Genomic DNA, 21,363 nt, shown 5'->3' on the forward strand with positions numbered 1-21,363 from the left:
CGAGCCAGAAGTTACTGCAACTCTCCGAGCCAGAAGTTACTGCAACTCTCCGAGCCAGAAGTTACTGCAACTCTCCGAGCCAGAAGTTACTGCAACCAGGAACAGCGCTAAATGTCGCCTTCTGACAGCGGTTCAAAAGGGCGGAGGTCAGGATGTTCAATTCTAAGGCCAAGGAGGCCACAGGTGGACGGACTGGAGGCCTAAGATTTGTCCAGCATTATTGGAGATATTTTGGTTATATATATAGGTGATATATGTGTTATATATAGGTGATATATAAGTGTTATATATATATATAGGTGATATATAAGTGTTATATATATATATAGGTGATATATGTGTTATATATAGGTGATATATAAGTGTTATATATATTATTTATAGGTGATATATAAGTGTTATATATATATATATATATATATATATATATATAGAGAGAGAGAGAGAGAGAGAGAGAGAGAGGTGATTTATGAGTGTTATATATTATATATAGGTGATATATAGGTGATATATAGGTGTTATATATAGGCGATATATAAGTGTCATTTATATGTGTCATTCAGATGGGCAGTATTATACATCATAGCGTTGGTTTCCTGCAAATATTGTATAAAATAAAAATAAAATACAAACAAACAAAAGGTTTGACTGTAGAGAAGATTTACTGTTCTGCCTTCCAGAGGAGTCCGGCTCAGTTCCTTCTCCTCCCAGCAGCAGAGGGCGCCAGCGCCCATCACCCGCCCGAGCCGCCGCCATGTTTGTAGAGGAGGACGCGCTTCCCTCTGATACTTCAGCAGTAGATCCGGATCATAGAGTTGGCAGCTGGCGGTAAGAGAGTCCCGCTAAGCGGCTACACTTCCGGGTGGAGTTGGAAGTGTCTGTGTGGGTGTAGGGTCATTCAGTCGTTTGGGACGGAACAGCGGGTGGTAGGGGAGGCCGGTGCAGGCACGGAGACCCGGGGCACGGACAGCAGCCGGTATTCACAGGTGAGAACGGGGAAGTGTCCGTCACGGCGCGTGTGAGGAGCAGCAACAGGTAGGCGGGGAGTGCGCACCTGTACGGGGGGGAGGGGGTCACTGGTCAGGTGGTACACGTCACACTGCCCGCAGCTTCTATCACACTGCCCGCAGCTTCTATCACCCCCTGTACTGCCTGTCACACTGCCCGCAGCTTCTATCACCCCTGTACTGCCTGTCACACTGCCCGCAGCTTCTATCACACTGCCCGCAGCTTCTATCACCCGGGTACTGCCTGTCACACTGCCCGCAGCTTCTATCACACTGCCCGCAGCTTCTATCATCCCCTGTACTGCCTGTCACACTGCCCGCAGCTTCTATCACCCCTGTACTGCCTGTCACACTGCCCGCAGCTTCTATCACACTGCCCGCAGCTTCTATCACCCGGGTACTGCCTGTCACACTGCCCGCAGCTTCTATCACACTGCCCGCAGCTTCTATCACCCCCTGTACTGCCTGTCACACTGCCCGCAGCTTCTATCACACTGCCCGCAGCTTCTATCACCCCTGTACTGCCTGTCACACTGCCCGCAGCTTCTATCACCCCTGTACTGCCTGTCACACTGCCCGCAGCTTCTATCACCCCTGTACTGCCTGTCACACTGCCCGCAGCTTCTATCACACTGCCCGCAGCTTCTATCACACTGCCCGCAGCTTCTATCACCCCCTGTACTGCCTGTCACACTGCCCGCAGCTTCTATCACCCCTGTACTGCCTGTCACACTGCCCGCAGCTTCTATCACCCCTGTACTGCCTGTCACACTGCCCGCAGCTTCTATCACCCGGGTACTGCCTGTCCCCCTCTGTCAGTGGGGCGCTGCCTGTCCCCCTCTGTCAGTGGGGCGCTGCCTGTCCCCCTCTGTCAGTGGGGCGCTGCCTGTCCCCCTCTGTCAGTGGGGCGCTGCCTGTCCCCCTCTGTCAGTGGGGCGCTGCCTGTCCCCCTCTGTCAGTGGGGCGCTGCCTGTCCCCCTCTGTCAGTGGGGCGCTGCCTGTCCCCCTCTGTCAGTGGGGCGCTGCCTGTCCCCCTGCTATACAATGTCTCCTGTGAGGCTGTCCGTACTGTGTATGGAGCTAATAACCCAATGACCTGGTGTCGGGGCAAAAACATGGTCTTCTGACTGGTTTAGTCTTGAGCCCCAGGAATATAGGGACCCTCATGTGGACAGTCCCCGCTCTCCGATCAGTCCCCCCTATAATCTGCTGCTATTGGTGGTCGCACCCCGGCTCATCAGCTGGTACAGTATTACATGGCAGCCATTCATATATACTGATGAGCAGGTAGCGCAGGGACTGTCGGCGTCTCTCAGTGGATTCTACAGTCTGGTATACTGATCATCTTGTGGCTGTCCATAGAGCGGCCGTGATCTCTGACTATAGCCGTGTGCTCGGGGGTCATGTGCTCCCGGTAGTCGTGCAGTTGATATGTTGGGAGATTTCAGAGCAGATGTTTCCTGAGTGTAATGAAGTGTCCTAATCCTGTGTGGAGGCTGCGCTGCTGCCCATTGTGTATGTGTAACAGGTCCACACAGGGATTATCTGCAGAACATGAGTATATATAGGGCCCGAGCTTGTATATAGTGTGTGAGAGCCAGGGCACGTGGGTGGGTGTTGGCCTGGTCCCCCCTCTGTGTGTGTGTGTGTGTGTGTGTGTGTGTGTGTGTGTGTGTGTGTGTGTGTGTGTGTGTGTGTGTGTGTGTGTGTGTGTGTGTGTGTGTGTGTGCGCGCGCGCTATGGCCGGGTCCCCTCTGTGTGTGTGTGATGGCCGGGTCCCCTCTGTCTTTGTGTGTGTGTGTCTGTGTGTGTGATGGCCGGGCCCCCTCTGTGTGTGTGTGTGTGTGTGTGTGTGTGTGTGTGTGTGTGTGTGTGTGGACCCGATCCCTGCTGATCCCTGCTATAGGTCCTCACAGGAGGAAGCTGCTGTAGACAGGTTGGCTGCACCCATATAGTTCTAGTTTAAGGGTTAATGTTGCTCCCTGTACAGACTACTATGTGTGATTATATATATATATATATATATATATATATATATATATATATATATATGTATATATATATATATATGTGATATAGCTGCAGGTTACTGGATATCACCCAAGGTCTCAGCTTTATGACTGTTCTGTAAAAGAGATAAGGAAAAGGAAGTAGCAGAAAGCTCCAGGATGCGGAGCACAGGGACGGCCAGGAGCCACATCACAGGGGCCACACGTCTCAGGCCGGTCACACTGTGTTTTTGCAATTCATTTATTTCATCCATATTATGCAAAAAAAACAAGCAGCCATTTGTGTGCATCCATTTTGCTCCGTTTTTCTGATGACTCCCGTAATAAAAATCTGATCAAAACGCAGCCATTTTTTTTTTGCGTGGACAAAAACCTGGTTGAATGCCATCCCGGCCTCCTCCTCTCACCGCGATCCCGGCCCCCACCTCCTCTCACCGCGATCCCGGCCCCCACCTCCTCTCACCGCGATCCCGGCCTCCACCTCCTCTCACCGCGATCCCGGCCTCCTCCTCCTCTCACCGCGATCCCGGCCTCCTCCGCCTCCTCCTCCTCTCACCGCGATCCCAGCCTCCTCCTCCTCTCACCACGATCCCGCCGCCCTCCTCCTCCTCTCACCCCCATCCCAGCTGCCTCCTCTCACTGCTTATCATTGGCCGTTGGTTTACATCCACATGTTCCCCTTTCGCTGGACGCTGTTCCTCCATCACACTGTGTTCTGTGCACTCGGCTCCTCTAGCACCATGTTTGATGTCGCACAGAACACTAAAGTTAGAACAATGCGTTATACTCTGCAGGTCAGCGCTCTGCTCCTGGTTATTATACAGGGAAGCGTCAGTCATGGACGGACAGGTGTCACTCAGTGTTCTGTAAGGTTCATATAAAAAGCCATACTCCCCCTTGGTCTGTCCTGCATGGTGTGTCCTGAGATCTCCCCAGAGCGGCTCAATGATACTGAGGTCAGAAGACTGAGATGGCCGCTCCAGAACCTTCACTTTGTTCTGCTGTAGCCAATGACAGGGCGTCTTGGCCTTGGTGTTTTGGATTGTTGTCATGTACGTCCCATGTGCAGCTTCTGGGCTGATGATGCCCATTTGCCTCCAGTATTTGCTGATAAGCATTCATCTTTCCCCCAAAGTTTCCCCCAAAACATCAGCGATTTCCCCCCCCCCCATGCTGTACAGCAGGAATGGTGTTCCTTCCATCATAGGCCTTGGTGACTCCTCTCCAGTAGTAACGGTTATGGTTGTGGCCGAAAAGTTGGATTTTAGTCACAAGTTTTGGGGCCGGTCTCGGTATTGTAGGCGAGATACTTTGTGGCATTTGTGCTGTAATGTATTTCTTCCGACCCCTCCACCATGCAGCCATTTCTGTAAGTGCGGCCTCATTGTGCACCCTGAAGCAGCCGCACCGTTAGTTTTCAGAGAGTTCTGCATTTCAGCCGATGGTATTTGTGGGTTTTTCTTTGCACCCGTACTGATCCTGAGAATGAGGGTCTCCTGTCTCCCCCTATGATAAGAACAGCGGTCACACATGTGCTGCCACTTCATTCACTTGCTGGGGCGGTTCTGAGGATAACTGGGGCTTATTCTTGGCTATTACCCCAATACACACACAGAATAAATGGAGCTGCAGCATCTGCTAAACCCCCGCTTCATCCACACGGGGGGCACGGAAACACTTTTCTGGGGGGGATTCCAGCAGCCGCACATCAGACATTCATCATCTGTCCTGGGGATTAACTTGGAATCCTGGGGTAACATCTTAAGAAAAAAGTATTGCTAAGCAAGCATTGGGGGGAGGGGGCAGCATTTGGGGGAGGGGGCAGCATTTGGGGGAGGGGGCAGCATTGGGGGGGGAGGGGGCAGCATTGGGGGGGGAGGGGGCAGCATTGGGGGGAGGGGGCAGCATTGGGGGGAGGGGGCAGCATTTGGGGGAGGGGGCAGCATTGGGGCCCCAATGTTGCCAATAGGTGCAGGTCTTAGAGGTAGGAACTGCCCCAGTTGTGTATTTTCCAGCATAACCTGTAGCTAGGATATAACATTTATCGGTAGGAATACTTCTTTACTGTTCTGATAATCTGTACAGAGTGCCCCCATAATGAGGATTCAATGGCTGACAGGAGGTCCCCACATTTGGCCGCCATTATTGTTGAATACATACTGTATATACAAAGTGAAAAGGCCTTGAAGGTGATGGCCCCAGCAGAGAAGATACCTGGTGTACCACAGAGCTGACAATCTCTTCTAGGATACAGGATAATGTGGTGCATAGGTTTCTCTGTATATGTGTGTGTATATAGATTATATCTATCTGTCTTATCTGTCTATCTGTCTGTCTATCTGTCTGTCTGTCTGTCTGTCTGTCTCCTATCTATCTCCTATCTATCTCCTATCTATCTATATATCTCCTATCTATCTCCTATCTATCTATCTATCTCCTATCTATCTATCTCCTATCTATCTATCTCCTATCTATCTATCTCCTATCTATCTATCTCCTATCTATCTCCTATCTATCTCCTATCTCCTATCTATCTATCTCCTATCTATCTATCTCCTATGTATCTCCCTCCCCCCCCCCCCCCCCTGTGCCGGCTATGTGTGTTCTCTATCCCGTATAACCTCGCTATTATTCAGCCATTGTCAGACTGTACAATACAGTGAATGAGATTGGGGCCGGCGAGTGGTGGAGCGGTGACACATGTGCAGCTCCATCCTGACTGCCGCGTACGTGTCCTGCACACCCAGCCCGGAGCTCGCAGTGACGGGGAGGAGGCAGAAGTGCTGCACCATGGAGTCAGATAACAAAGCTGGGAGCCAACACTGCCACATCCCCTGTACTGCTCAGGTCCTGCATGTAGCAGAGCTGAGCTGTCACTCCGTAACACCTGATGAAACCGCAGTATCGCTGGCTATCAGTGCTATCAGTGGTTATTAGTTGTTATTGGTTATTAGTGACATTTTAGCCCTTTAGTTACTTTGATCTATAGGGTTTTGAAGCTGCAGAATCCTCATAGAGACGGCCGTGCTGTGTGCATGGTTATTGCTCCTGGCTCTCCATACACTTGTACACCCAGCACAGAGCACTTAGGATTTCACTGGGGTAAGTGGAAGAAATCAGCTCATCTGTTTTCAGAACCAGTCCTTCTTTCTCCTGCTATTTGCCGGTGTGAGGAGAGTCGGGGCGCCCCCATACACATAGTATTAGGTTTGGCTGATTTACGTCCTTATATAATAGTCAGAACGGCTGATGGGGCGAATGAATATGGAAGAGTTATAATGAATAGGAAAGAAAGGTAAATGTCAAGGTGGTTATGTAGTCATAAAACTTGGAATATAAGCATAAAGTTTGCAGCAGCCAGGAGGCTCGCTCGGCCACCAGCTGCTGCGAATGGGGTGCTGCAAATTCTGTTTTAGGGTGTCTTTACACACACAGATTCCAGCCAAAGCCAGGAATGGATGTGAGAAGAGGAGAAATCTCAGTCTTTCCTTTATGACCTGTTCTCTGTTTATAGTCTGCTCCTGGCTTTGGCTTCAATAATCTGTCAGATCTCTGTGTAAGGGCAGCCTTAGGCTGCATTCACATGTTCTGTAGTTTTGCAGCTCCACAATTACAGACAAAGTTAGTGCCTATTAGCTTGGGCTGTTCACACTGTCCGTATGAATCCACAAACTGCACAAATGACTGATGAGCTGTAGTACGGGCCGTAATTGCGGCACAGATTGTCTCATAGAAGTCTATGGGAGCGTCCCTAATTTTTTATGTTTGAAGCGTCCGCAATCCAGAAAATATATGTGAGTAATTGATTGAAACCATTCTCTCTTATTTAAAGTGAATGCACCATCAGGTACGTTCGCTTTAAGTGTTGCACGTGAATAAAACAGCGTCGGTGTGAGAAAGCAAATGCCGCGGTAAAAAAAAAACGCGTCCCGATTCCTGTGCATGGCCACTGGCCCGGCCTGAAGCACTGGAGAACAGCCAGACCCAGTGGGAGGAAACCCCCTCTCCTCTGTCACCCGGCTCCATTGGAATCTGCCAAAAATACAAATTACAGATGCAATACTGGCAAATGTACAAAGAGTCTTTGAAGCCTATTATTACATCTCCCATTGCGGTCACTGCTGTCAGGAGATCTCAGGACTCTCTGAGGTGACCGCAGGAGATCTCACACTCTGGTCACCTACTGACACTGTAGATATTGGGAGGAATTGAAACCTACCTGATAGGGATGGTCTGAACCTGCTGAGGTTTGGGTTTGTATGAACCCGAACGCTCGGCAGCAGATCTCCGCTTGGATCTCCGTGGAGCGTCCGGATACAGCGGGAGTAACACCTGGAAAACTGGGATACAGCCTATGGCTATGGCTGTATCCCAGTTTTCCAGGCGGTCCTCCCGCTGGATCCGCCCGCTCCACGGAGCGGGCAGACAGCGGGAACTCTGTTCACACCACCCCTACTACCTGATATTATAAATCTTCATACAGAGACAGATCTCACAAGATGGCGGTCATCGGCTGCTGTCACCTTATGATTGGACTATTATGTAGAAGCCCAAGCAGGACAAAACCGCTGGACGTGCCGGCATTGGCTTCAGATCCGGATTCACATGTTCACATCTTCTTTTTACTAAAGTTTACAAATGAACTATCGATGTTTTCTGACGGCTTCATTGTTGGACTTTGTCACGATAACAATAGATCTTATGAGGTGTAAGTAAGAGCGGCTGGCGGAGCAGGAAAATCTACTTTCCTGAGCAGAGATATGGGGATGGGTGTGAGAGGGAACAGGTTATCTGTGGCGGTGGTCTCATTGCCGTCCCGGACTCTATTAGGGGGGCAGATTTTAGAGCAAGAATAATGCAGCGTGCATCACTGTTCGTCCATTAAAATTAAAGGGGTATCCAGGGGTTACAAAACATGGCCGCTTTCTTCCAGAGACAGCATCACTCTTGTCTCCAGGTCAGGTGCGGTCTGCAGTTAAGCTCCATCCACTTCAATGGAACTGAGTTACAAAACCTGCACCCAAAGTGCAGACAAGATCGGTGCTGTCTCTGGAAGAAAGCTCTTTATTTCCTGGGACTTCTGTACGAGGGGTTAAATGGCCCGACAGTCGGCTAACCTTAGTAACCACCATGTAATGTACAGGAGTTATCTGGAGCGTTTCTGGGGGGAATCTTCTTCACACTCCTGGAGTCTCATCTCATAAGAGTCTGTTCTAGAAAACTTTTCCCAACCTTTGTATATAGTTGCTGTTTTACTATGGTCACTAATAGCAGATAACTTGCGGCTAGGGTAGGGAGGTTTCTGTGACTGTTCTGCCTGATGATTGGCGGGAATTGCTGGACGCCAGTAACCCTGATTCCATGTATTATCTCAGAGCTCCGGGCTGTAGTTTACTTCCCGCTTCTATATTTTCTGTGTAAATTCATCTGCGCTCTTGGAGACTGTATCATTCCCTGTATCAGTGCCAATATTTGCTGTATCTAGATTTATCCATGGAAATCTTACATTTAAAATGTTTTTTTTTTTTATTGCAGAAATCAGTAGTATAAGCGATTTTAAGAAACTCTGTAATAGGTTTCATCAGCCAAAAAAGCCTCCTTCTGTACTCAAGAAGCAATTTCCCAGCCTCCCCCCCCCCCCCCCCCCCCTGACTTCTTATCTGTGCATTATCAGACAAACACGTCTTCATTACAGAGAAGCCAGTGAAGACGGGTTCTGCTCTCTCCATTGTAAGCCTATGAAGGGGGGGAGGGGCTGAGGAAGATGAGGGAGCAGGAAGAGGTGACATGAAGGTCAGCTGTTTGTAGACTCTCTGTGCACCTAAACCGCAGGATTCTGGGGTCAGAAAGGTCAGTGCTTATCTATGAACTTACTGAGAGAAGATTGCAGGGTGTTGTGCTGTGCAGGACTGCTCCGTGCTCACTCACTCCTAACAGCCCCTCCCCTCTCCATAGCCACATAATGGAGACAGAAATCCTGCTTCATTTGATGTGAGGGGGGAGGCTGGGAGATTGCTTTTTCACTACAGAAGGAAACTCTTTTAGTACATAAAACCTATTACAGAGTTTCTTAAAATCTTTTCTACTGTTGATATTTAATGTTTTCAGAAAAATGACCCTGAAATGAGTTACGTTTTAAATTTTGTCCATGAATGGACAGTTCTCTAATGCTTGATATGTTTAGTACAGGACTGGTTTCTATCCGATGTCCTCTTCCCTCCTCCGTGTTTGCCCTTTCCCTCCTCCGCGTTTGCCCTTTCCCTCCTCCGCGTTTGCCCTTTCCCTCCTCCGCGTTTCACACCTTGCCGCCTTGGCCTCTTTGCCGCCTTGGCCTCTTTGCCGCCTTGGCCTCTTTGCCGCCTTGGCCTCTTTGCCGCCTTGGCCTCTTTCCTTTGCTGCCTATAGATATAAGCATTTTATACTGTTCAGCTGCACTTTTTTTTTTTTTTTTTTTTTGCTAATCCTATTTATTTTAATGGGATACACAATTTATGTATCTATAACCCCAAGGGTCGTGCCATGAAGCAAAGTTTGTAAGATCAGATGTGCACCACTTACTTATTAGTAAGGGCCCTATTCCACAGGACGATTATCATTTGCATAATCGTTAACGATAAACGATCCTAACGACCGCTATTGCGAAAGATCTGAAATCGTTCACTCATTTACAGGGAAAGATAATCATTACTTATGATCGTTTTTGCGGTCGTCTTGTCGTCGCTATTGCGTTTTTCACTACTGCGAACGACGTCTTATTCAATGCGAACGAGCAACAATAAAAATAGGTCCAACAATATTAAACAATCAACAATTTCTCGTTCGGTCGTTGGTCATTAACTGCTATTCAACTGAACGTTTATCGTTTAGATTCGAACAATTTAATGATAATCTGAACGATAATCGTCCCGTGGAATAGGGCCCTAAAGGAGTACAATTTTTTTCTTAAAGGGGTACTTGACTATTTAAATGATTTTTATATATTGCTCCACTGGCATAGGCTGAGTGGGATGCCCCCGAGGACCAGCCTGATGCCTTGTACAGGCAGCATAAAAGTCAGGACAGATTCCCTTTAAATTAATGCAACCAAATTACTCAGGATTCTTATAAAATCTCCCTGTAATTTGCAGACTGTGCAGGTTCTATAGACTTACAATGGCGGCCATCTCCAGCTGTGAGTCGAGGCAAGCAGCGAGTTGGTCAGTGAAGCACACAGCCTCACGCTTCTCCCCACACTGGCGGTAACCACTGGCGGCAGCCTGAGGGGTACGAGCACAGATCAGTGCTGCTTCCTACGAAGCAAAACCAATCTGTTTCACTCATCTCTAATAATTATCTGATTAGCCCAATACAAAGCAATGGGCTCTAAATTTGTCCCTGCGCACGGACGACTTCACCCGTCCCATAAAATTGTCTGTGGCCGCGGATCTGTGACCCAAACAATATTAGGAGCCATTCAAATAAATGCATCCATTCACACAATCCGTGCTGCGACCCTCACCGCGAAAAAGTAGGACACTACTAGTGCGGATCACGGCATGGATTTCCCCCGCCGCCCGGCAGCAGAGATGACAGGAGCGCAGAAGACAACTACTCGCCTACTACCCCCGTGCCGGTGAACATGTGAGCCGGCCAGCACAGGGGTAGTAGGCGAGTAGTTCTCTTCTGCGCTCCTGTCATCTCTGCTGCCGGGCGACGGGGGGGGGCTGCACTTCTATTGGGGGATCCGTGATCCTCCTCTGGTCATGTCGGCACAGATTGTGTAAATGAGACCTTAGCCTGTGTATGAGCTCATGTATATGGGGGCCTGTGTATGAGCTCATGTATATGGGGGCCTGTGTATGAGCTCATGTATATGGGGGCCTGTGTATGAGCTCATGTATATGGGGGCCTGTGTATGAGCTCATGTATATGGGGGCCTGTGTATGAGCTCATGTATATGGGGGCCTGTGTATGAGCTCATGTATATGGGGGCCTGTGTATGAGCTCATGTATATGGGGGCCTGTGTATGAGCTCATGTATATGGGGGCCTGTGTATGAGCTCATGTATATGGGGGCCTGTGTATGAGCTCATGTATATGGGGGCCTGTGTATGAGCTCATGTATATGGGGGCCTGTGTATGAGCTCATGTATATGGGGGCCTGTGTATGAGCTCATGTATATGGGGGCCTGTGTATGAGCTCATGTATATGGGGGCCTGTGTATGAGCTCATGTATATGGGGGCCTGTGTATGAGCTCATGTATATGGGGGCCTGTGTATGAGCTCATTTATATGGGGGCCTGTGTATGAGCTCCGCCAGTTTCCACAATGCTTGATGCTGATTCTGTTTTTTTACAGATATGTCTGACAGCTCAGATGATTCAGCCCCTAATGCGGCAACATTACCTGATCCTGAAGATGTGTCTGACCCTGAGGTCTGTTATTAGGATATAACCTATAGGATATTATTATCATTTATCACTGTGAGGCTGTGGCGTCCGTCATCACTTGTGTCATTCTACTCGCTGTGCTGATGTGAGTGACGGAGATGATGGCGGCCGCCGACCCCTCAGGGTACTAATCCCTCAGTATCCGCCATCATTGCTAAAGACGTAACAATAATTACAGTGATAAACAGGAGAAAATGTTAACACAGAAGCAGAATCTTTTCTGTTTTTAAAGGGGTATTCCGGAGACCGAATCTATATTTCCCATACAATGCTGTAATACTTTGTCATATAACTTCGTTTTTTAAACTATAGTTTTTAATGTACATGTATAACTTCAATAACTAGCAGCAATAAGTGTGGACACGGCCCCCGCTGCTGCCGCTAAGGTTTGTGTCTGCAGGGCTGTGGGATCCCGGCCCCGACCACCTGCTGTGTGGGATCCCGGCCCCGACCACCTGCTGTGTGGGATCCCGGCCCCGACCACCTGCTGTGTGGGATCCCGGCCCCGACCACCTGCTGTGTGGGATCCCGGCCCCGACCACCTGCTGTGTGGGATCCCGGCCCCGACCACCTGCTGTGTGGGATCCCGGCCCCGACCACCTGCTGTGTGGGATCCCGGCCCCGACCACCTGCTGTGTGGGATCCCGGCCCCGACCACCTGCTGTGTGGGATCCCGGCCCCGACCACCTGCTGTGTGGGATCCCGGCCCCGACCACCTGCTGTGTGGGATCCCGGCCCCGACCACCTGCTGTGTGGGATCCCGGCCCCGACCACCTGCTGTGTGGGATCCCGGCCCCGACCACCTGCTGTGTGGGATCCCGGCCCCGACCACCTGCTGTGTGGGATCCCGGCCCCGACCACCTGCTGTGTGGGATCCCGGCCCCGACCACCTGCTGTGTGGGATCCCGGCCCCGACCACCTGCTGTGTGGGATCCCGGCCCCGACCACCTGCTGTGTGGGATCCCGGCCCCGACCACCTGCTGTGTGGGATCCCGGCCCCGACCACCTGCTGTGTGGGATCCCGGCCCCGACCACCTGCTGTAAATGCAGCTGCACAGTACTATACAGGGCACCAAAAAGTAAATATGGCGGATTTATAGAAAAAGTCCTATAGACATGACGTAGCCTGGATATTAAGGGTCTCCAGGTGAGTGATCAGGGACAGCAGCCAAAGAAGACACCACTGACCGCTGGTTACAGTGAAATCCTAGGTGCATTGCCCCCGGGAAACATCAATGTGCTCCGCAGAGTAAAGAATATCCGCGCACAAAAACATTTAAAACGCAGTAATAAAATACAGAAAAGATGGCAATGTGAGATCCTGTGCACAGCTGGTATTTTTTAGGGCGGAAAATAATTTTTCTGGCGGAATTACTACCACACTTCGGACTCCTCTTGAACTTCTGCCTGTCCTGTTCATTGAATACGATGCCTCGTGTGCCCTCCGCTCTGCGCCAAAAAAATTGGCATGCAGCTTAGCTTGAAATTCAGCAAGAATTCCTAAGTGTGAACGTCCCTTCCTCTACCATAATAGAGTAACTGGCAGCAACAGTTATCGGAGTGCGCAGACATATTGGTACCTTGACCCTTTTGCATATTGATATTTCCAAGGGGGCAATGCACCTAGGATGTCACTGCACTGAGCGCTGTAACCAGCAGCTGACAGTGTTTTCCTTGGCCGGTCTCCCTGAGATCAGTGATCTGTTTCCTGTACGGCTCTACCAGGCCGTCTGTGGATACCTTGCCTTGGTATTTCCCCAATCCTCAGACTTGTAATGGAGTTGGGTATTGACTGACGGGGCCACATAATATAGTGGTGTTGGTGGTCTCCATACTGAAGCCATTCCTTTGCTGGGTCCTTCCCTGTGGCGATACCTGACTAGTCTCGGGTTTTGAGACTTGTGACTGAAGCTCTGCGGACCTTTCTGCATATTGACGGATATTAAAGGGGATTTCCAAGAAGGGGAAATAGTTTTTATGGGGAAAATAAGGAAAAAAATACCCACTCCCTCTCCAGAGTGCCTGCTGCTTGCTGCCCATTGCTGTCTGGCGACCTACAGGGGCTGCCCATGTCCTGCAGATATCACCGCTGTATGTTGAAGGGGTTAAATCTTACAAGCGGATGAGGTTGTGAAAACACAATCCACACTTATTGGAAATTTTTTGCACAGTATAACAATTCCTTTCAGATTGGTAGCATGTTCATTCAGTGAATCTAGTACGTAGGGAGCCCATTCAAACAAAGAACGGGCTTGTTTAGTAAAAATTATCTCCAGTACATAATCTGTCCCAATAAAGAATAGAACTGTGTGTAGATAGGGGTGGGATGGTCTGCTGACGGTGCCCGCTGGGGTGGGATGGTCTGCTGACGGTGCCCGCTGGGGTGGGACGGTCTGCTGACGGTGCCCGCTGGGGTGAGACGGTCTGCTGACGGTGCCCGCTGGGGTGGGATGGTCTGCTGACGGTGCCCGCTGGGGTGAGACGGTCTGCTGACGGTGCCCGCTGGGGTGAGACGGTCTGCTGACGGTGCCCGCTGGGGAGAGACGGTCTGCTGACGGTGCCCGCTGGGGTGAGACGGTCTGCTGACGGTGCCCGCTGGGGTGAGACGGTCTGCTGACGGTGCCCGCTGGGGTGAGACGGTCTGCTGACGGTGCCCGCTGGGGTGAGACGGTCTGCTGACGGTGCCCGCTGGGGTGAGACGGTCTGCTGACGGTGCCCGCTGGGGTGAGACGGTCTGCTGACGGTGCCCGCTGGGGTGAGACGGTCTGCTGACGGTGCCCGCTGGGGTGGGATGGTCTGCTGACGGTGCCCGCTGGGGTGGGATGGTCTGCTGACGGTGCCCGCTGGGGTGGGATGGTCTGCTGACTGTGCCCGCTGGGGTGGGATGGTCTGCTGACTGTGCCCGCTGGGGTGGGATGGTCTGCTGACGGTGCCCGCTGGGGTGGGATGGTCTGCTGACGGTGCCCGCTGGGGTGGGATGGTCTGCTGACGGTGCCCGCTGGGGTGAGACGGTCTGCTGACGGTGCCCGCTGGGGAGAGACGGTCTGCTGACGGTGCCCGCTGGGGAGAGACGGTCTGCTGACGGTGCCCGCTGGGGTGAGACGGTCTGCTGACGGTGCCCGCTGGGGTGAGACGGTCTGCTGACGGTGCCCGCTGGGGTGAGACGGTCTGCTGACGGTGCCCGCTGGGGTGAGACGGTCTGCTGACGGTGCCCGCTGGGGTGAGACGGTCTGCTGACGGTGCCCGCTGGGGTGAGACGGTCTGCTGACGGTGCCCGCTGGGGTGAGACGGTCTGCTGACGGTGCCCGCTGGGGTGGGACGGTCTGCTGACGGTGCCCGCTGGGGTGGGACGGTCTGCTGACGGTGCCCGCTGGGGTGAGACGGTCTGCTGACGGTGCCCGCTGGGGTGAGACGGTCTGCTGACGGTGCCCGCTGGGGTGAGACGGTCTGCTGACGGTGCCCGCTGGGGTGAGACGGTCTGCTGACGGTGCCCGCTGGGGTGAGACGGTCTGCTGACGGTGCCCGCTGGGGTGAGACGGTCTGCTGACGGTGCCCGCTGGGGTGAGACGGTCTGCTGACGGTGCCCGCTGGGGTGAGACGGTCTGCTGACGGTGCCCGCTGGGGTGAGACGGTCTGCTGACGGTGCCCGCTGGGGTGAGACGGTCTGCTGACGGTGCCCGCTGGGGTGAGACGGTCTGCTGACGGTGCCCGCTGGGGTGAGACGGTCTGCTGACGGTGCCCGCTGGGGTGAGACGGTCTGCTGACGGTGCCCGCTGGGGTGAGACGGTCTGCTGACGGTGCCCGCTGGGGTGAGACGGTCTGCTGACGGTGCCCGCTGGGGTGAGACGGTCTGCTGACGGTGCCCGCTGGGGTGAGACGGTCTGCTGACGGTGCCCGCTGGGGTGAGACGGTCTGCTGACGGTGCCCGCTGGGGTGAGACGGTCTGCTGACGGTGCCCGCTGGGGTGAGACGGTCTGCTGACGGTGCCCGCTGGGGTGAGACGGTCTGCTGACGGTGCCCGCTGGGGTGAGACGGTCTGCTGACGGTGCCCGCTGGGGTGAGACGGTCTGCTGACGGTGCCCGCTGGGGTGAGACGGTCTGCTGACGGTGCCCGCTGGGGTGAGACGGTCTGCTGACGGTGCCCGCTGGGGTGAGACGGTCTGCTGACGGTGCCCGCTGGGGTGAGACGGTCTGCTGACGGTGCCCGCTGGGGTGAGACGGTCTGCTGACGGTGCCCGCTGGGGTGAGACGGTCTGCTGACGGTGCCCGCTGGGGTGAGACGGTCTGCTGACGGTGCCCGCTGGGGTGAGACGGTCTGCTGACGGTGCCCGCTGGGGTGAGACGGTCTGCTGACGGTGCCCGCTGGGGTGAGACGGTCTGCTGACGGTGCCCGCTGGGGTGAGACGGTCTGCTGACGGTGCCCGCTGGGGTGAGACGGTCTGCTGACGGTGCCCGCTGGGGTGAGACGGTCTGCTGACGGTGCCCGCTGGGGTGAGACGGTCTGCTGACGGCGCCCGCTGGGGTGAGACGGTCTGCTGACGGCGCCCGCTGGGGTGAGACGGTCTGCTGACGGCGCCCGCTGGGGTGGGATGGTCTGCTGATGGTGTAAGAAACTCCGGCTTGTTGATGACATATTTTTTTCCCCCAGTGTAGAACACCTGGTAACCCGAGGCCGCTCCTTGTCCACTCGCCATTGTTCACATTCTGCTTCAGTTCTATAAACCCCTGTAAATAAAAAATGAGCTGTGAAATGTATCCTGCGCTGCCCCAGTTTATAGTCTGTACTGACTGGGTGTCCCTGGGTGGGCAGCGGGGGTGTCCCTGGGTGGGCAGCGGGGGTGTCCCTGGGTGGGCAGCGGGGGTGTCCCTGGGTGGGCAGCGGGGGTGTCCCTGGGTGGGCAGCGGGGGTGTCCCTGGGTGGGCAGCGGGGGTGTCCCTGGGTGGGCAGCGGGGGTGTCCCTGGGTGGGCAGCGGGGGTTTACTTTATTACCTGTTAGGGTGGTATTACATGGAACAATTATCGTTCGGATTTAAACGATAATTGTTTAGTGTAATAGACAACCCAAAAGAAAGTCCTGCCTATACAACATACAGTGCAACAAAACCATATAGAAAACCGAAAAAAATTGCACAATTATTTAGAAGTATAACAAAGTCCTTTATTTACATTTACAAAAAATTGATAAAAACGAGGGAATTTCATGGGAAAAGACACAGATAACACGAGGCCAGAGGGGGAGAAAGATCTGTGTGGTAAATCAATATAAAATTAGAAATTATACCAATTGCAACACTACCATCTAGTGGTCACTGAAATTATAGCAATGACAAGTGTTTAACCTGCAATGCAGTGACAGCATGGATGTAGTGTAATATGATATAGTATAATGGAGGAGAGACTGTAACCCCTCAGCGGCCGGCCAGGTAATGAATAGAGCACAAGTAAGGCCCTACAGATTCCAAATCCTATGCGACCACACAAGTGACCAACACTGAGATCTTACCCCCGTCCGGCCCACCAGCCCGACACACGTTACGCTCCCTTTATCAGGAGCTAATGGGTAAGATCTCAGTGTTGGTTTGTTTTTCACTTGTGTGGTCGCATAGGATTTGGAATCTGTAGGGCCTTATACTTGTGCTCTATTCATTACCTGGCCGGCCGCTGAGGGGTTACAAACAGTCTCTCCTCCTGGCAGTCCGTCTCTCTCTCTCTCTGGCAGTCCGGCTCTCTCTCTCTCTCTGGCAGTCCGGCTCTCTCTCTCTCTCTGGCAGTCCGGCTCTCTCTCTCTCTCTCTGGCAGTCCGGCTCTCTCTCTCTCTCTCTGGCAGTCCGGCTCTCTCTCTCTCTCTCTGGCAGTCCGGCTCTCTCTCTCTCTCTCTGGCAGTCCGGCTCTCTCTCTCTCTCTGGCAGTCCGGCTCTCTCTCTCTCTCTGGCAGTCCGGCTCTCTCTCTCTCTCTGGCAGTCCGGCTCTCTCTCTCTCTCTGGCAGTCCGGCTCTCTCTCTCTCTGGCAGTCCGGCTCTCTCTCTCTCTGGTAGCGGAGAGGTGAATAAGCTGCTCCTATACACCATTCTGATGCCTGAGCCTTCTCTCCCCTTATGTCTAGGTGCGGTGTGTCCGCCGGCCATGCTGATGGTTTAGGTTCCTTTCACATTCTGATTTATATACAGGGTTTGGATAGCACGTTACATGGCGACGTTATTTACATTTGTTAATTCCCTTTATGGTTAGTGGGAACCTGATAATTTTTCTTTTATTATTAGAGTAGTCACAACCCGACTGTGGTATCTCTGTAGCTGCAGCGCTGTATCTCAGTGTAACCTGCGATTTCAGCACATTGGTTTCCTGTGATAGGTTTCTATTTTCTAAAGTCTGTTCAACAATTATATATATATCTATATATATATATATATGTTTCTATTTTCTAAAGTCTGTTCAACAATTATATATATATCTATATATATATATATATATATATATATATATATATATATATATATATATATATCTATCCTGCAAAAAGCAGTCCGTGTGGGGGTGTAGCTTGTAGTTTGCTCCCATAGTGGATTCTCTGCGTCTTCATAGATCAAGAGCGTTCTAATACAGGAGAAGGGACATCTGGAAGTACGTTATAAAGAGGGGCCCTGTGCGTAAAGAGGGGGCCCTGCAGCCACACTCTTATTTATCAGTAACAATGTGACGCTACTGTCTCTTATAGGCCTGGTAAATTCGGTGTAACGCAGCTTATTATATATAAATTGGAGATGAGATCTCTCTGCTACCACACAGCATAGCCAGTAAGATTATAGCGTGGTGGAAGCCGCTGTAGTGATAGATGAGAGGACAGTATTGAGGTGTTTCTTCACTCCCTTTAAGTGACGAATCTTCTGGTTTCCTCCATCTTACCATCTGATCTCTCTGTCCGTCTGGTTGTGAGACTGTGTCTGTACGCCAGCAGTTGTTTCCTACTATGTGATGACCGTCGTGGTGGCGTCTCTCTATAGTCACGCAGTGTTATCCCCCAGTTATCCAGTAGATGTCGCTGTGTGACTGGTGAATACTGTAGTACGGCCGCTGTGCTCCTGTTATGTGATCCTGTGACTTGTGCCCTTTATGTCTTTACATAGCAGGGTCATAGTGTTAATTCTGCGCCAAATCTAGGAAATCCGTCTAAGGTTACTATGTATGAGCCAAAAACTGCAGAACGGCCGTGCACAATGTCCCTCCAGCCTAGCTGACGTGGTTAGACAGAGACCTACGAAAGTCACCGGGCTTTACCCCCTGCTCGGACACTTGGGGGGGGGGGGGCTTTATACTGGAGCCTCCTTCACTCTGGGTTCAGCGCCTCCTGTGACTCAGGGGAAATCACCACAGTCAAAAACTGAGCTGGATTCATGTCCCTTTGAAGTAAATGGGACCCTCTGTATTACAGACGACAGCATTTTTTATGCAAACACCTTTGGAGATGAATAACAGAATCTGCGGCGCCGTATTTCTAGGCGAAGTGACTACCTGACCGCTGGGATCTGGGAGAGGAGCCATGTCTCTGTAGGAGTGGTGGTAAATGGAAGAAATAAAGTCCTTGATCCTTGTCCTGATGTGTGTGTGTGTGTGTGTGTGTGTGTGTGTGTGTGTGTGGGGGGGGGTCCTTGTCCTGATGTGCGGGGGGGGGGGGCCTTGTCCTCGTGTGTGTGTTTGTTGTTGGGGAGGGGGTCCCCTTGCCCTGATGTGTGTGGGGGGCCTTGTGCTGATGTGCAGGGGGGGGGGTGTCCCCCTGTCGTGATGGGGGGGGGGTCCCCCTGTCGTGATGGGGGGGGGGTCCCCCTGTCGTGATGGGGTGGGGGGTGTCCCCCTGTTCGTGATGGGGGGGGGGGGTGTCCCTGTTCGTGATGGGGGGGGGGGTTGTCCCCCTGTTCGTGATGGGGGGGGGGTCCCCTTGTCGTGATGTGCGGGGGGGGGGTCCCCTTGTCCTGATGTGTGTGTGGGGGGGGGTCCCCTTGTCGTGATGTGTGTGTGTGGGGGGTCCCCTTGTCGTGATGTGTGTGCGGGGGGGGGGGGCTTGTCCTGATGTGTGTGTGTGTGTGTGTGGGGGGTCCCCTTGTCGTGATGTGTGGGGGGGGGGGGGGGGGGGGGTGCTTGTCCTGAGCACACGCAGTCGGTGGTCCACTATTTCGGGCAGCATTACTCCAGACACTAAGCTTTCTTCATGTCGACTAGATGGAGACATTTGTCATTTGCTTTTGATAAACTATTTGTTGTTATTATAAGTGTATAATAGTAATGTACTTGAGCGGCTACAACCATCCGGCTCCAGTCATTTGCTTTTGTTAGGCCACATTCACAGATCAGTATATTTTCAAGGATGAAGTTTATGATCCCCAAATTTTTATCCACAAAAAATCATCTGTAGCGCATGTGTAGTGTATGTGTAGTGTATGTGTAGTGTGCTCTGTGTTTTGTGGATCCACAAATTAAAGGTGCAGCTATAAAAAAAAAAAAAAAAAATTGGGAAGGCAAAAATGAGCTTGGTGATGTCATAGAGATGAGTTTGATCTGCGATTGTGGATGGTTCTGCCCTGTGCTCTCCACACATTTGTACTTTCCCATAGACTTCTGCTGGAGTCTCTGCACCACAATTGCGGACCACATTACAACCTGTCTTCTATTTTTTTGTGTCAGATTGCGGATCTGCAAATTTACCGAATGTGTGACTAGCCCCATAGACATTAATGGGCTGCAAAGGATTCTGCAAATGATGGGTGAGTGAGGCCTGAGACGAGTGAGGTGAGTGAGGTGAATAAGGCAAAAAGGGGAATGAGGCGAGTGAGGTGAGTGAGGCCTAAGGTGAATGAGGTGAGTGAGGCCTGAGGCGAGTGAAGTGAGTGAGGCCTGAGGTGAATGAGGCGAGTGAGGTGAGTGAGGCCTGAGGTGAATGAGGCGAGTGAAGTGAGTGAGGCCTGAGGTGAATGAGGCGAGTGAGGTGAGTGAGGCGAGTGAGGCCTAAGGTGAATGAGGCGAGTGAGGTGAGTGAGGCCTGAGGTGAGTGAGGCCTGAGGTGAGTGAGGTGAATGAGGCCTGAGGTGAGTGAGGTGAATGAGGCGAGTGAGGTGAGTGAGGCCTAAGGTGAGTGAGGTGAGTGAGGCCTAAGGTGAGTGAGGTGAGTGAGGCCTGAGGTGAGTGAGGTTAATGAGGCCTGAGATGAGGCGAGTGAGGTGAATGAGGCGAGTGAGGTGAGTGAGGTGAATGAGGCCTAAGGTGAGTGAGGTGAATGAGGCCTGAGGTGAGTGAGGTGAATGAGGCCTGAGGTGAGGCCTGAGGTGAGGCCTAAGGTGAGTGAGCTGAGGGTCTAGTATTAGGGCTCCGCTCACATCTGCATCGGACCTCTCGGTTGCAGATTACGCGAGAGGTGGAGGAGAGTTTCGTCCTGACCTTCCTGTCATCGGTGGTCTCATCTGGTGGTGTCGGTGTGCGGGTGGTGACGGGTTCGGCATTAGCAGCATTATGGTTTTCCTTTCAGCAGATGGGAATAGGAATCCCATTGTAGATGATTCGGTCGCTGTCATTACTGCGGCATCACTGGGTAGGAAGGTTCCGTCATTTGTTGAGACTTGTACAGGAGATGATTCTTCTTGTTGTGTAGGAATAAAATGGAGAAAGAAGGGAGTGCAGCTCTGCAGTCCATATGTATCCTGTACATAAGGTTATATCATCATAGTAAGGTAGTAGTGACCGTATATACTGTACATAAGGTTATATCATCATAGTAAGGTAGTAGTGACCGTATATACTGTACATAAGGTTATATCATCATAGTAAGGTAGTAGTGACCTTATATACTGTACATAAGGTTTTATCATCATAGTAAGGTAGTAGTGACCGTATATACTGTACATAAGGTTATATCATCATAGTAAGGTAG

At 51.8% G+C, this 21,363-nt stretch overlaps 1 protein-coding gene across 6 annotated transcripts in view; it reads left to right on the plus strand.

Annotated features, from left to right (window-relative positions):
* The first annotated feature begins 893 nt into the window (after nucleotides 1-893).
* Nucleotides 894-21,363, plus strand: part of ARFIP1 (ARF interacting protein 1) — a 65,063-nt gene continuing 44,593 nt past the window's right edge. For 2 of the 6 annotated variants that reach the window (XM_069978701.1, XM_069978698.1), the window contains exon 1: nucleotides 11,355-11,431. In XM_069978701.1, coding sequence (XP_069834802.1) covers nucleotides 11,357-11,431 — 75 coding nt within the window. In that variant the 5' untranslated portion in view covers nucleotides 11,355-11,356. Of the gene's footprint in view, nucleotides 1,036-11,354; nucleotides 11,432-21,363 lie in introns of those variants that run through there. The other 4 variants (XM_069978699.1, XM_069978700.1, XM_069978703.1 and 1 more) reach the window with 4 other exon arrangements.

This window comes from Dendropsophus ebraccatus, chromosome 7, assembly GCF_027789765.1.
Source record: "Dendropsophus ebraccatus isolate aDenEbr1 chromosome 7, aDenEbr1.pat, whole genome shotgun sequence".
In the NCBI taxonomy this organism is placed as follows: Eukaryota; Metazoa; Chordata; class Amphibia; order Anura; family Hylidae; genus Dendropsophus; species Dendropsophus ebraccatus.